Source organism: Mesoplodon bidens (assembly GCF_964165515.1).
Source record: "Mesoplodon bidens genome assembly, chromosome: 4".
Taxonomy (NCBI): Eukaryota; Metazoa; Chordata; class Mammalia; order Artiodactyla; family Ziphiidae; genus Mesoplodon; species Mesoplodon bidens.
Genome location: NC_138160.1, coordinates 45,325,958 through 45,340,085, shown reverse-complemented (window position 1 = coordinate 45,340,085; position 14,128 = coordinate 45,325,958). Strand labels below are relative to the sequence as shown.

General features: G+C 35.1%; 1 protein-coding gene across 2 annotated transcripts in view; it reads left to right on the top strand.

The window, feature by feature from the left end:
* Positions 1-14,128, top strand: part of MIER3 (MIER family member 3) — a 30,861-nt gene that overhangs the window by 12,697 nt on the left and 4,036 nt on the right. The window contains exons 4-12 of one of the 2 annotated variants that reach the window (XM_081233552.1): positions 586-720; positions 1,936-2,056; positions 3,002-3,087; positions 3,279-3,351; positions 5,112-5,263; positions 7,721-7,802; positions 9,133-9,227; positions 13,708-13,835; positions 13,919-14,061. In XM_081233552.1, the coding sequence (XP_081089678.1) occupies positions 586-720; positions 1,936-2,056; positions 3,002-3,087; positions 3,279-3,351; positions 5,112-5,263; positions 7,721-7,802; positions 9,133-9,227; positions 13,708-13,835; positions 13,919-14,061 (1,015 nt within the window). Of the gene's footprint in view, positions 1-585; positions 721-1,935; positions 2,057-3,001; positions 3,088-3,278; positions 3,352-5,108; positions 5,264-7,720; positions 7,803-9,132; positions 9,228-13,707; positions 13,836-13,918; positions 14,062-14,128 lie in introns of both variants that reach the window. The other variant, XM_081233551.1, reaches the window with a different exon arrangement.

The window sequence follows — 14,128 nt, the reverse complement described above, 5'->3', positions numbered from 1 at the left end:
AATGCAAACTTCATCAGACAGTTGTGGGAAAAAAACAACTGGTACAGAATATAGATATAGTAGTAGGAATATCAAAGGATAACTGTGTCTTGAACATTAATATATAAACATAATAGTGTTAGTAAATGTTCAGCAAAGGTTTTCTCATTAGGTATCTTCTAAATAACGTGAAGAATAAACCAAGTAGTCAACTGTTAATTGCAAGGAAACAAGCTAAAAATTATGTGACGTTATTGACTGATTAATTGGAAGTGTTTTCAAGGCGAATCTTTATAGTAATATAAAAGCAAAAAAAAAAATCTGCATTAAGGCAAATATTTGAGGAAGTTTTTAAAAAGTAAAATAATGCTGGAAAATGAAAACTAAGATGTTAATTGTTAGACTTTTGTTCATATATTAATTATAGCTCTAGGTGTTTGATCTTGTTTTCTGGATACAGTTACAAAAAGCAAAACTAAAACTTGGTTTTGATTTGGTACTGCTGTTTTGATAATGTGCTTTATGAACATTAATGGCATCAAGGTTTATCTGAGGTTCAGCATTGTGGCATCTGCTGAGTTCATGTTTGTGTTCTGGCTTGAATAGGAAGGAAACATGCCTCTAGAAGATTTATTGGCATTCTATGGCTATGAACCTACAATTCCAGCAGTTGCAAATTCCAGTGCAAATAGCTCCCCAAGTGAACTTGCAGATGAACTACCAGATATGACACTAGACAAAGTAAGTACAAGCATGTAGAAAAAAATTCCAGATCTGTTACCATTGACTGTTTTTATTAGTTTATTTAATTTAAAGCATTTCATAATTCTGAATTGTGAACTTCTTATGGATGCATTGCTCTTATCGTTTTGGTGACTGATTTGAATATTGTTTGGCTTTGATCTCACTACTTTAAAAGTAGTAATAGCTTCATAATACTTTGCATATTTGAGTATTCTTCCATAACTTTTTATCTTTCCTGTGTAGACATACTATATCTAAACTTAGATTTTGCCCTAACTTCTTTTGATCCTGTGGACACTTGAATGCATTGATTAATGAATCCCCCAGAAGTTTTCAAACCAATCTGGCTTACGCATGGAGTGGATGGAGAGAAGTTCTGTTTTCTTGGGCTCTGGGAGTGAAAGAGACCATAGCAGCCAAGGCCTCAGTGATACATCTTTAACATAGGCTGGTTGTAGGGGAGGCCTAGTCCCTGCCAAGGAGAATTCAGTCATGGTCTCTGCTAACAGATCCCTGGGAAACTTTCCTCATCTTTCAGGTCTCAGGCAGGGAGAGGACTCCACACCTTCCTGTGAGTTATGTTGTTCCCACTTTTCAATTAAATGTGATACTAATGTACCAAAAACCTTAATGACCATAGTCATTCAGCAAATATTGAGTGCCTACTATGTACCTACCAGGCACAAGGATGGCTATATACTTACATAAAAATTAATTCTGAACTGTTTGTTTTAAAATTATATCACTAGTCGGAGTGGTGCATTAGTTGGACTTCTAAAAAATTATCGGAAGAGTGGAGTTTGGAGACTTTTTTGTTTTCTTTTAGTTATTTAAGTTGGCAGAAAGTGAGTTTAATTTTTAACTACTTAGAAGTAAGATTATTTTTGTTGTAAATTCACTAAAAATTAGTCTACCACTTCAGATAAGTTCTCTACATACCCACAAATTAAGCAAATTTTTTGTTATATCATAAATGTATAATAGTATAGCATCACTATTATATATAATTAGTAAATGTTATTAACTAATTATGTACGTGAAGTAAATTATAGGAGAATTTCAAATTTACTTTTCTCAAAACTGAGACTTCAGTTAGTTCTTAATTGTATTATAATACCATAATGTTTATGAATAATGTTATAAAGACTTTTTTTTCAAAATTGATGGGATGTAATCATTTCTAACCCTAGCATTGCATTCCTATTCTTATAGGAGGAAATAGCAAAAGACCTATTGTCAGGTGATGATGAGGAAACTCAGTCTTCTGCAGATGATCTGACACCATCTGTGACTTCCCATGAAACTTCCGATTTCTTCCCTAGACCTTTACGATGTAAGAACTCCAATCATTACTGATCAGTAGTAGCACTGATACTGTAGCTTGAATACATTTTGTTACATTCAGTAGTTATGTCAGAATATCTGAGCGTTTTACTTAATTGAAATAAAATACTATTATAATCTGAACAAGATTATAACCTTTTTTTATTGGGGGAGATGTAAGCTAATATGCTCTTTAAAAGCAAAAGCATTTGCTTGGTTTTGCAGGGCAGTTTTCTTTCCCAAGACTCATCTGTTGCTATGGCAACCAATCTTAGTTCAGCCATGAAATTTTATAGACATTTTTTGGATTTCTGTTAAAAGGCTCTTACTCTCCTGATAAACTACCGTCAGTTTGAAAACTACCATCAGTTGCTCCAAAAGTATTTTTTATTTTCAGTGATTTATTTAATCCTTTTCTTTTAGTTCTTGGTGTTATCCCTTAATGTAGATCAGTAATATTTAAAAGGTCTTTGAACTGAAATATTTTCTTATATGCAATCTTGCTTATTTCTCAGGTATTTTTATGGTAGAAGAACTGTTCAGATAATAAGTTCCAATACACATACACATATGTGTGCAAAAAGATAATTTTTATGGACTCAGTGTGCAGCTCTTTGTGTATGTCTCACTCTGGATTAATGTAATCAGTTTAATCTAGTGCTTTACCTTCTTTTTTTAAGGGGACCATAGTGGTTTTCCTCTTGCCTCTCCAAACTATATGACCGTACACCAGATAATTATAAGGATACTGTGCAGTTTCTTTGTGTTTTCAGTGTCTTGTTTTGACCAGTTTCAAAATGTGAGAATAGTACAAGAGGTTTAGTATATTTGTGCTGATCTCATTTATTCAACAGATTTTTATCATAAGTAAAATATAAAATATCAGGCACTCTTTCAAGTGCTGCAAAAATAGGCAACAAAACCCTTTTTTAAAATTTAACTTTCTTCTTTTAAGCAAATACTACGTGTGATGGAGATAAAGAATCAGAGGTTGAAGATGTTGAAACAGACAGTGGTAACTCACCTGAAGATTTGAGGAAGGTATGTTAAGTTACCATCATAATTTAGTAGACCATTTGGATTAAAGTAGCTTTTAAAAACGCTTCTGAAATCATTTATGATAATTTTGCGAGATAACTTTATATTTGTAGTAACTGATTAATGAATTGGAACATTTTTTTTCAGTATTTATTTTTGTAATAAGTTGTTTTTACTTCTGAATTTTCCTGTAGGAAATAATGATTGGTTTACAATATCAAGCAGAGATTCCACCTTATCTTGGAGAGTATGCTGGTAATGAGAAAGGTAAGGAAGCCTTTTAATTTTGATAATATTTGGTAAGCCAAATTACCGCTCAATATGTTTATTTAAATATCTGATTGTATGCTCATCCTGTGAGTATAAAGATAGATTTGTAGTCAGGGAAGAATTAGGCCTGACTTAGGAGTAATGTGTCATGAGATTAATTAACCATGAGACTCAGAGAACTAGCCCCCTCCCCCCCAGCCCTGGCCCCTTACAGTGCTTCTTACTCAGTATGCGAAGCACCTGTTAAAATAGTGGAGCTGCTCTTAAAGTGCAGCTCTTTGGCCTACATCCCACTGCAGTGGAAGTTGGTAGCATCCTATCACCTGAGATAATGAGAACATTAGGAATATAATCCTCTTGGGAAGAAACGCTTAAGGAAAAAAGAAGCTAGAAGAAATTCTCTTGCCCCAGCCCTGAAAGATAAGGTGGTAGAATGTAAAGATTCTGTTGCTTTTGTTATATACCCCTACTTAAGTATAATCAGTTTTCCTCACATTTTTGGTAGATTCCAACTATAGCTGGTTCTGAAAATATGGAGGGGTGAGGTGGTGGGAAGTAAAAATCCAGGTACACTTTCCTAGCCGAACTTGGGAAACATGTAGATTTGGCCATGGGCAAAGTACATGCTCAGCAGCTGCTGGTCCTTAGATGAAACATAGCGGAGGTAATATTCTCTCAGTTCTGTACCTTCAGAAAGGGACGTATACCTTCTCTATCTTTTGAGGGAATAAACTCAAACTATATTACCTATTTCAGTTTTGAGCAAAGTTTCTTTATGAAACTGGTTCTAGAAACTTACCTCAAAAGTCAGTCTTATTGCTTCACAGGCACACTTTATTTTTAACTTTCCTGCTCATTGGGAATAGAAATGCCTGCCTTAAACAGTTGTGAATGTAAAGCACTTACCACGGTCTCTGCTGCATAGTGAGCTCTCAGTAAATTACTTTTATTCGCTATATTTAGTAGTTATTTTACAATTGAAGGATGGATTGCAGTTGAAGCAATGGGATAAATACTTGGGCTATCTGTATGACTTTATTGTGTGAAGTAGAAACCTTCAGTATGGCAACAGTGTTTGTGTTAATAAAATATAGTTTGTTTTAGTGTCATTTCGCTTATTAAATATCAGCTTCTCTAAGAGGTGGAAAGTTTACTTATCTTACTGTTTATCATTTTTTCCCATTTTTAATTAGTCTGCTTCCTTTTTATTTTTTTGCTTCCTTTTTAAAATAAAAATTTACCTTTTGGGAAGAAATCAGTAAAGGAAAAATATATCTTTCCTAGGTATTTCAGTATTGGCAGATATTTTGATTGTTATTTATTTTTGTTTGTTTTAATTTGTTTGCAATTTTTAACCTGTAGACATTTTCATAGAGCCATTTAGGGAGTTTAAGAGAAAATTGCAATAAGGTTATTAAAGAATTTACACAGGTTATTTTTACCCCCTCATTAGAAGAATGTAAGACACCACTACCAGGTTTTATATTAGACTACTAGGCATAGAAAAAGCCTTCTAACTTGTTAGTAAATCCAATCACCGAACTACTTGCTCTAGTGACTGGAATACTTGGACCTTAATAAAGTTAAAAAAAAAAATTGTTTTAAACCTTTACTAATGAAAGACTCAGCTTGCCAGACAATCAAATTACTAGTGTCCTCAAAGTTAGTTACTTGTGTAGGAAGAGGAGAAACAGTTTTGTATACATCTCTAAGTGTGTTCACTACTTTTAATGTGTTGATGGGATTTTCTTTAGCAGTGTATGAAAATGAAGACCAATTACTTTGGCGTCCTGGTGTGGTTTTGGAGAGCAAAGTTAAGGAGTACCTTGTTGAGACCTCATTAAGAACTGGAAACGAAAAAATAATGGACAGGATTTCTGCAGGAACACACACAAGGGACAATGAACAGGTATACATCAACTTTTGTTGAAACAGCAGCTAACTGATATAGTGTCTTCTAGATTTTCTTATATTTGATTCAAATATTTCTCACATATGAACTGGCTGTCTCTTTCTGATTTTTAAAACTTGGAAAATACTGGTTTAAAAAAAATCCCAAGACCTGATGATGACCGTTCTATTGTTTCATGTCTTCTGGCCTTTTTTTTCTGTATACACACACATATATTTTACTTTATCTACCATGTTATATCCTTTTAATCACTTAGTCTTATTTTCTTTGCCATTGAGATTTCTTTAATACTTCATTCTTGATGTCTGTATGTTCCATTGTTTATTTAAACATTCTCTGTGGTTGGACTTTTAGATTTTATGTTAAAGTTATTTTTTGGATTATTCTTGAATTTTATTCAGGATGTGATTAAAGTTTATGTCTATTAAGAGTGTATAGGGCTTCCCTGGTGGCGCAGTGGTTGAGAGTCCGCCTGCCGATGCAGGGGACACGGGTTCGTGCCCCGGTCCAGGAGGATCCCACATGCCGCGGAGCGGCTGGGCCTGTGAGCCATGGCCGCTGAGCCTGCGCGTCCAGAGCCTGTGCTCCGCAACGGGAGAGGCCACAGCAGTGAGAGGCCCGCGTACCGCAAAAAAAAAAAAAAAAAAAAAAAAAAAAAAGAGTGTATAAATTTGCTTTAGGAGCATTCGTTAAATACTGTGTGTGCTTGTAGATGGAGTACGCTCCTGATGGTGTGTGGGTTAAGGGTGGAAGTATTGCCTATTAGGGTTTTTTCTCTCTGACGTTGTTTGCCCCTCTCATATACTTTTTCACTCTATCTCCAGCCTAGCTAATCCCAACTAATGAGTGCCCAGAGATAGGTGGACTCAAACTTGAATTTCTGAATAACATAGAGAAGTCAAACTAGCTGAACTTCAAAGTAGTTTTGTCAGCTGTCAAAAAGAAATCCCATTGGCTTTTTCTACTGATACTCCATTAAAACTATAAATTAATTTTGGAAGAATTAGTACCTTTAAAACATAAAACCTACTTCAAGAACATGTTCTGATTCTCTATGCATTTGACTTTTTTTAATCACTCAAGTGTTTTTGCTTGTTTAAGTATAACATGCATCTAATTAATTCCTCATTATTTTTAAATACAGTATTTAGCACTGTTGTAAATGGGATCGCTATTATATTTGTATTTGTATATTGTTGATTTAGAGAAATATAAATTAAAAATTTTTTTTCTCAAGCTACTATTTAATTTAGTATAATGATTTTTCAGTTGTTTCTCTTAGGTTTTCTAGCTTTAAAGTCATTACTGAATTATACATTTGTTCCTTCCTTACCATTATTATATCTCTTATTCATAGAATATGTCTTACTGCATTAGCTATAACTCTCAGAGACTTTTGGTAGTTACAGTGGTTTGAGGCCTGCTTTTGATGGAAGATAATACATGTAAGGTTTTTACATTAAGAATAATACCAGCCTTGGGACTTCCCTGGCAGTCCAGCAGTTAAGACTCCACCTGCCAATGCAGGGGGCATGGGTTCAATCCCTGGTGAGAGAACTAAGATCCCACATGCCACGGGGTGTGGTCAAAAATTTTAAAAAAAGAATAATACCAGCCTTGGTTTGATACAGGCTGTCTTTCTTATAGTAAGGTAGTATCCATCTACTTATAACCGTTACAGGTTTTGTCTTTTTAAAAATAGAAATGGGTACTGATTTATCTGAAGCTTTTTTAGCAGCTGTTGAGATTGTTTTTAATGATTGATTATTAATGTATTGATTATTAACCTATTGATGTATTAATAGGTTTACTAATATCCTTGCCTTTCTTGAAACTTACTTGGGAAGGTGGATTATTATTTAACTTTCAATTGAGTTCTGTCAGCTGCTATTTAGTATATTCAAAATTCCAAACAGGTTTAATGGGAAGAAATTCTAATTTTTAAAAAATGATATCTTCCATAGTAGATGGAAATAACTATAAACTCCAGTCACTAAAATATCCATCCTTCTATTCCAGGCCTGCTGCTATTCTCTTTTATTAAAACTCTAAAAGGCAGGCAGAAGGTGCTATCAAGAGAGAAGACCATAATTCTCGACTTCTCCCTACTAGAAATAATCATCTAAAATAGGGATATTCTCCCAGCTCAGAAGGCCTGGCAATAAAAAAAAAAAGTGAAGAATGATACTGGTAGATGACTTCTGAGAGGTAGAATCAGAATGAACAAACTCTTCGGATACCAGAGTCAATCTACAGGATAGTTACGTAGATTAAATGTCTGGGCAAACATACGCTTCAAATGTCCTGAAATTAGAGAGCACTTCAGCTAGTATTTGTCAGGTCTCTTACAATACACCTGTTTTTGTTTGTTTGTTTGTTTGTTTTGGGGTTTTTTTTTTAAGTATGAACTTTTGGTAAGTTTTATTGAATAGTTTTTTTTCCCCTTGCCCTAAGGCATTATATGAACTTCTCAAGTGTAACCATAATATAAAGGAAGCAATTGAAAGGTACTGCTGCAATGGAAAGGCCTCTCAAGGTAAGAAACACTTGGGATCAAGAGAGGGAAATGATAGGGGATGGTCATTTGGGGATCAGAATAAGCAAAGTATAAAGGACGGAGCAATCCTATAACACTTTTGTATAAGATCTATTTTCATCTTCATAGCAAATAATTTTTTCCTTTTCTTGCCCTCTATTTTTAGACGTACCAGAGATTGTTCAAATACAAATTAGTTACCCCCCTGTCACCTCCAGAACAAAGCAGACCCCAGAGATGACAATATATCCAAAGTAATTAATAAGAATGATTTTATGATTTCATTGGGGGAAAAAAGTTGTTTTTTCTTTTTCTTAAACCAGACAGGAAATGAAAAGGAGATTAAAGATTAAAAAAAAGAAATATGTATAATATATTCCATTCAATTTATTGCAAGAAGTGTATGTTTAGTAATCATGTAATAACATTTTTGCAGTGCTTAGGTTTTGGTTTGTGTGTGTCAAGGAAAATGGTTAACTTTAATTTCAGTATTTTTGTCATTATATAAATCAATTGCATGCACCATAGCTTTCATTAAGTATATGTAGAGTGAAATAATGCTTACTAATATTATATAAATGACTTGGAAAAATATAAAAGCTGGAAACAATACATTTAAACTTGTAGGTGAGATAGTCTATTGAAATGTTTCCTTGTAAAAGCTGCTTCTTTGAAAAAATTACTTTAAGCTCTCAAAACTCTGAACAAAGTTTTCACCTTTGTGATGGGCTACTCTTAATGGCTTTGGGGACCTGGTCCCCATTGTGAGGCACTTCAAGTCTCCTCTGCCCCAAGTAGATTTGATTCATCAACATTGACATATGCCAGGAAGTTGAATGGGATTTAGTCTTTTGAGAGCATGGGCTGTTTTTTATTCCCTTTATATTCCTACAGTATAGCACTCTGCAAACTGACTCTAAATAAATATGTGTTGATTATTTATGGTCTCTAATGAAAGAACTTATGGTTTTGACATAAGACCAAAGTAAGGCTTTTTTTTCTATAAAGAAAATAACCTTTTTTCCCCCTAATTAAAAAAAATGCTCATTGCTTTAAAAAATCAGAAAAACAATGTGCTTGAATTATAGAAAAAAATATAAAATTCTTGTCTCATCATGCAGAGGAAAAAAACCAGTTGTTTGTATTTTGGTATTCCAGATTTTTTTAGTTAAGATTACTAACTAAACTCTCCACATAAAGAACTTGTCTCTCTGTGTGTGTGTGTAGAAGTTTATAGCCTTTTTATTAGGAAAACATACTGAAAGTAAATCAGTCATTTGTATATATAAGAGTTTTGAGGCCAATTTATTTTGTTTTAAAATTTCTTTAGAAGGAATGACTGCATGGACAGAAGAAGAATGCCGGAGCTTTGAACACGCACTCATGCTCTTTGGAAAAGATTTTCATCTTATACAGAAGAATAAGGTAAGTTAGGCAAATTAGTATAGAGAAATTGCTTAGTAATTATAATGAATACAAGCAACTAATTTATGAGCCTCTAGGGTAGGGAATAAAAGCTATAACTTGTTAATGCTCCCCTGCTATTACCATTTCTGTTACTTTCTGATCAATTTTTCTGTAAACCCAAAACTGCTCTGAAATGTAAAATCTAGTTTAAAAAGCAATAGGTGGGGCTTCCCTGGTGGTGCAGTGGTTAAGAATCCGCCTGCCAACGCAGGGGACACGGGTTCGAGCCCTGGTCCGGGAAGATCCCACATGCTGCGGAGCAACTAAGCCCGTGCGCCACAACTACTGAGCCTGCGCTCTAGAGCCCACGCGCCACAACTGCTGAGCCCATGTGCCACAACTGCTGAAGCCTGTGCACCTAGAGCCCCTGCTCCACAACAAGACAAGGCACTGCAATGAGAAGTCTGCGCACCGCAAGGAAGAGTAGCCCCCACTCACCACAACTAGAGAAAGCCTGCGTGCAGCAACGAAGACCCAACACAGCCCAAAACAAATAAATATAATAAATAAACTTAAAAAAGAAGCAATAGGCATAGAATATTGACCTATCCACCTAAATATTTTAGAATCCTATGTTCCTTAGGACAAAAAGAAAGAATAAGCAAAGCATATTTTAATGAGGTTTAATTATCCCAAACTGTTACAATATACACGCACTTTTAAATAATAGACTTTATTTTTAGAGCAGTCTTAGGTTCACAACAGAATTGAGGAGAAAGTATGGAGAGTTCCCATGTACTTCCTGCTCCCACCCACACACGGCTTCCCCCCACCAGCCCCGCCACCAGAGTGGTGCATTTGTTACAACTGGTAAATCTACTTTGCCATGTTTTTATCCCCCAGTGTTCATAGTTTACAGTAGGTTCACTCTTTGTGTTGTTATAACGACGCCTATCCACCATTGTAGTATCATACAGAATAGTTTCACTGATCAAAAAATCCCTTGTCATATAGTTGGAATCATACAGTATGTAGCCTTTGGAGATTGGCTTCTTGACTTAGTAATATGCATTTAAGGTTCCTCCATGTTTTCTGTGGCTCATTTCTCTCTCTCTTTTTTTTTTTAAAAATATTTATTTATTTATTTGGCTATATTGGTCTTAGTTGCGGCACACGATATCTTTAGTTGCGGCATGTGAACTTCTAGTTGCAGCAGGTAGGATCTAGTTCCCTGACCAGGGACCGAACGTGGGCCCCCTGCATTGGGAGCATGGAGTCTTAGTGTGGTTCATTTCTTTTTATCACTGAATAATATTCCATTGTATGGATGTACCAGTTTGTTTATCCATTCACCATTTGGAGGACATCTTGGTTGCTTTCAAGTTTTGGCAATTACGAGTAAAGCAGCTGTAAGCATCAGTGTGCAGGGGTTTCTTTGGACATAAGTTTTCAACTCCTTTGGGTAAATACCAGTAAGTGTGATTGTTGGATGATATGGTAAGAGTATGGATATTTTGTTGTTGTTGTTGTTTTGGGTTTTTTTTAACATCTTTATTGGAGTATAATTGCTTTACAATGGTTTTTTGTTTTCTCTTTTTCTTTAAGCAAGTATGGATAGTTTTGTAAGAAACCACCAAACTGTCTTCCAAAGTGGCTGTGCCATTTTGCATTCCTACCAGCAATGAATGAGAGAGTTCCTGTTGTTCCACATCCTTGCCAGTATCTGGTGGTGTCATTGTTTTGGATTTTGGCTATTCTAAAATGTGTAGTGGTATCTTGTTTTAATTTGCATTTCCCTGATGACATATGTGGATCATTTTTTCATATGCTTATTCGCCATCTATATATCTTCTTTGGTGAGGTGTCTGTTAGGGTCTTTAGCACATTTTTTAATTGGGTGGTTTGTTTTCGTATTGTTGAATTGCAAGAGTTCTTTATATAATTTGGATAACAGTCCAAAAAAAATGTGTGATTTTTGAATATTTACTCCCAGTCTTTGGCCTGTCTTTTCATTCTCTTAAGTGTCTTTTGCAGAGTAGAAGTTTTTAATTTTAATTAGTCCAACTTATCAATTTTTCTTTCATAGATTATGCTTGTATTGTTGTTCCTAAAAAGTCATCACTATCCCCAATGTCATCTAGGTTTTCTCCTGTGTTATCTTCTAGGAGCTTTTATAGTTTTGTAGTGTACTTTTAGGTCTTATAATCCATTTTGAGTTTTTGTGAAAGGTGGATATAGATGTCCACTTGTTCTAGCGCTGTTTGTTGAAAAGATGATCCTTCCTTCATTGAATTGCCTTTGCTCCTTTGTCAAAGATTAGTTGACTGTATTTGTGTGAGTCTGTTTCTGGGCTCTCTATTGTGTTCCATTAATGTATTTGTTTATCTTTTCACCAGTACCACACTATCTTGATTACAATAGCTTAATAGTAAGTCTTGAAGTTGGGTAGTATCTATCCTCCGACTTTGTTCTTCTCCTTCAATATTGTGTTGGCTAGTCTGGGTCTTTTGCCTTTGCATATAAACTTTAGAATTAATTTGTCAGTATTTACAAAATAACTTGCTGGAATTTTAATTGGGATTTCACTGAATCTATAAATCAAGTTGGGAAGAACTGACACCTTAACAATAATCAGTCTTCCTATCTGTGAACATGGAATATCTCTCAATTTATTTAAGCCTTCTTTGATTTCTTTAATCAGAATTTTTTAGATTTTCTCATATAGATCTTGCATGTATTTTATTAGGTATATACCTAAGTATTTCATTTTGGGGGCGCTAATGTAGATGGTATTGTGTTTTTAATTTCAATTTTCAGTTGCTCATTGCTGGTATATAGGAAAGCAATTGACTTTTGCATATTAACCTTGTGTCCTGCAACCTTGCTATAATCATTTATTAGTTCCAGGAGGGTTTTTTGTGGCTTCTTTAGGATTTTCTATATAGACAATCATCTCATCTGTGAACAGACAGTTTTATTTCTTTCTTCTCAATCTGTATACCTTTTATTTCTTTTCTTATTGCATTTAGCTAGATCTTCCAGTATGATGTTGAATACTTAAATGCTTTTTTGTATGTATGAAAACCTATTGTTTTCTCACAGATGAGATTAAGTGTTTAATTTATTGAAAGATGAAACAGTTGCCCTTTTAAGTCAAAATAAAACCTCAGTTTTGCAATAATTTATGAAATATATCCATTTATTTCACAAATAAGCTCTATCATTTACCAGATATTATTTTAAGCTCTAGAGATACATCAATGAATAAGACAGGAAAGGTCTCTGTTCCCAAGAAGCCTATATTCTTTTTGAAGACTTATGGCTAATGTGTTTATTGAAAGGTATGCCTTATTTCTTGGTTTAAAAAAGCTTGTTCCTATATTATGATCTTATATCACAACATGCTCACTAATCAGGACAGAGATTCTGAAACTTCCTTATTGGGTACTGATTAAGCAGGGGAGAAAGTGTTTATTGGGTAAAGACACAGAATTTTGTCTGTACATCTGAACTCATACCTTTAGCTATATATAGTTAGAAGAGCCCTAGTCTGCATGTGGAGCCAAGTTGAACGAGGCTCAAATTTTATTGTTGTTGCTCTTCTTACCAAACTCTGTTGGCACTAAGAGCCAAGTGCATGTTAAAGGAAAAAAATTCTGCCTTTATCTGGCAATCATCTTAAATTCCAGATGCGGTAGAGTACTGATCCCTTTGCAGACGGTTCTCAATCTCTTTGGGGCCATGGAACCCTTTGATAATCTGATGAAGCTGCACCCTTCCCCCCAGAAAAGTGTACCTGCAGGAAATTTTGGGAATTAATAGATCCCAGTGAAGCTCATTCATGGATCCCTCAGGGTTAAGAAGGACCCCTGCTACAGTCAGAATCACAGTGAAAGTTCAGTGAAGAAAAGTAAAGAATGTCAGTGTTTTAAGATTTTCAGTAAAGGTGTAAGATAATTTCTGGATACGCATTTATTATTATTATTACATTCTGATTTAAATAAAAAGCCTTGGGCTTTTTTTTTTTTTTTTTTTTAATTTATTTATTTTTGCTGTGTTGCATCTTCATTTCTATGCGAGGGCTTTCTCTAGTTGTGGCAAGCGGGGGCCACTCTTGATCGCGTTGCGCGGGCCTCTCACTATGGCGGCCTCTCTTGTTGTGGAGCACAGGCTCCAGACGCGCAGGCTCAGTAGTTGTGGCTCACGGGCCTAGTTGCTCCGCGGCATGTGGGATCTTCCCAGACCAGGGCTTGAACCCGTGTCCCCTGCATTAGCAGGCAGATTCTCAACCACTGCGCCACCAGGGAAGCCCAAGCCTTGGGCTTTTGAAGGCAGCTTCATTATTAAATAGTGTAAATGTAACGACAGTTCACTAATAAAAAGTTCAGAATTTCATAATTGGGAAGATAGAAAATAAGACCTATGGGTTGTAAAAAAAATAGTTATTAAAAAATGCATAGAATATGTTGATTTTTAAAAATGCAACTTTTTTTGTTAGGTGAGAACTAGAACAGTTGCTGAATGTGTAGCATTCTACTATATGTGGAAGAAATCAGAACGTTATGATTACTTCGCTCAACAGACAAGATTTGGAAAGAAACGCTACAACCATCACCCTGGAGTTACGTAAGTACTGTGGGATTGACTTCTGGGATTTTTGTTTTTAACTGTGATAAGCAGTCATAAAATTATTGGGCTGTGTTTTTTAGGGACTACATGGATCGTTTGGTAGATGAAACAGAAGCTCTGGGTGGGACAGTAAATTCTTCAGCCTTAACATCTAACCGACCTGAGCCTGTTCCTGATCAACAGCTGAACATTCTCAACTCTTTCACTGCCAGTGACTTGACAGGTAACATGAGCATCTTTTTGCATTTTTTACCATAGCTTGGGGCAAACTTATATCCTCTTTGTGGCGT